The sequence below is a fragment of the Notothenia coriiceps genome, unplaced genomic scaffold (assembly GCF_000735185.1).
Source record: "Notothenia coriiceps isolate Sejong01 unplaced genomic scaffold, NC01 NC01_scaffold00017855, whole genome shotgun sequence".
Taxonomy (NCBI): Eukaryota; Metazoa; Chordata; class Actinopteri; order Perciformes; family Nototheniidae; genus Notothenia; species Notothenia coriiceps.
Window position 1 is genome coordinate 271,835 of NW_011350556.1, and position 1,882 is coordinate 273,716.

General features: G+C 45.7%; 1 protein-coding gene across 3 annotated transcripts in view; it reads right to left on the reverse strand.

Annotated features, from left to right (window-relative positions):
• qkia (QKI, KH domain containing, RNA binding a) overlaps nt 1-1,882 on the reverse strand; it is a 65,761-nt gene that overhangs the window by 22,765 nt on the left and 41,114 nt on the right. For all 3 annotated transcript variants that reach the window (XM_010777172.1, XM_010777173.1, XM_010777171.1), the window contains exon 4: nt 796-939. In XM_010777172.1, coding sequence (XP_010775474.1) covers nt 796-939 — 144 coding nt within the window. The remainder of the gene's footprint in view (nt 1-795; nt 940-1,882) is intronic.

A 1,882-nucleotide genomic window follows, 5' to 3' on the forward strand; every position in this document is an offset into this window, starting at 1 on the left:
GTTCAGTCTTTGTGGCCTTCTTGTGTATTTGTTCATAGATACATAAAGTGCTCTTCTTTGAGATATCGCAGTTATTATAGAAAGCATCCAAATTCTGGTACTAAAAGGTTGCAGACAACTACATATGAGGCAAACATTGTACTTGCACCATTTGTTCCTCCCAAGTAAAATAATACCAATAAAGCACATGTAAAACCTACTTCTATATTTACAGGATAAAGGGCATTAAGGAAAGCAGCTCAACACATTACAGTTCAACAGACGCGGCCTCTTTTGTTGCATGGCCTGACATGTGCTGGCCCCATTTCCACGGACCACCAGGCACTGTGTACTGCCACCTGATGGCAAAACTGGGCCTTCAGCTGCCCTGTCCACCTGGTCACCACAGTTTACAGGGAAAATACACAATGCAAGCCAAAAACCTATCAGCAGCCATTACCAGCAGCACAGTGTCAGAGGAAGTTCAGGCAGGGGGGAGCGGAGATAAAATGTGGCGCTCACAGGAGGGTGTGTTCAGCTAGATATGTTTTTCCACTCCACTGGGGGCACAGCCAACCTGTTCCCCTGGTTTATATATGGAAGTAAACAGGATGCTAACAGTGGGAACGCAGTGGCTCTCCATATGTAGCCCCATTATCTTGATGTTAGGAATAAGATAGTGTAGCATTTAACAGCCAGTCTCTGCACAACTAAAAGGTTCTAGCTAAACCATGCTCTGTGCGTGTCTAAGAACTTTTATTAGTTATTAGGCGAGGACAGCCTGTTTACATGAGCTTGTGTGTGGCATGTACTTACAGCAGGTACGAGGAGCTTCTTGACCTCCTCCACCGCTCTCCTCATCTTCATCTCAGCTCTGCCCTGTGTGTCTTCCACTGTGATCAGGACATGAAGGTCTTCGTTTAAGTGTTCCCAGTTTGGCTTCCCTCTGTTCTGCTCTTCCTGGAAAGACGGAGAGAAAGCAAGTGAGAGATATGGTGAGTGAATGTGACAGTGTGGGTGTGTTGAAGCACCAATGCAGTAACACAGCGTATCACAGGAAGCGACAGTGAAATGCAGGCATGCACAGAGGGCAAATAGGCCCTGTGAAGAGAAGCAGGATAACAGGAGCGCCCCTTTAGTCAGCTATTTCGCTTTAACTTTGAAAGGACACCTTTCTTTAATAGATCCCTCGCTTCACAGAGACAAAGACGACAGATAGCCCTGCAGCAATTAATATCAGCCAAAGATGGATGGGTGCAGGGATCAGAGAGAGATGGATGGGGATTATTTAAGCCACACCACCTTAACGAGTCAGTATGCAATTATAATACATGGATCAAGTTCAAAGAGCTGCAGGATTGTGTGGAGGTGCACAAGCGTGAGCCTCTGTCTCTGACTTGTGTTTGGGTGGACAATAGAGTCCGGGTAACAATAGCTCACTGAGGGAGTCGTTTTCCCCCCTGAAACGGCTGCGCCATGGCACTCACAGGCAGCCAAATTATAGTGCTAGCAGGACCTGCAATGCAAAATGGGCTGCATTCAGAGCCTTTGAACAGTTAAAAAACTTGACGTTTCCGGATTTCAGCTTAGGTATGTTGTATGTGTTCCAGGTGCCTCCACGTGAAGGACAGTCACACTGTAATCTTTTGTAATAAGGTAAAATGGGATATTCTGAGACAAACGTGGAGTAGCCTGACAATTGCATAAAATACAAAATAAAAAACATGCTTCTACATTTATGATAGCTACTTTCCTCCCTCTTTTTGTAGCCCAACTGACAGTAAATGTAGTGTGCAGACATTAAGATCGCTCTAAAAAGCTTTCGAGGTTGTATCACGTGTCACTGTACAACGGTGAAAGTCAGCGGTTTGAAAGCAGACGACTTTCTTCTCCCCCCCCCCCC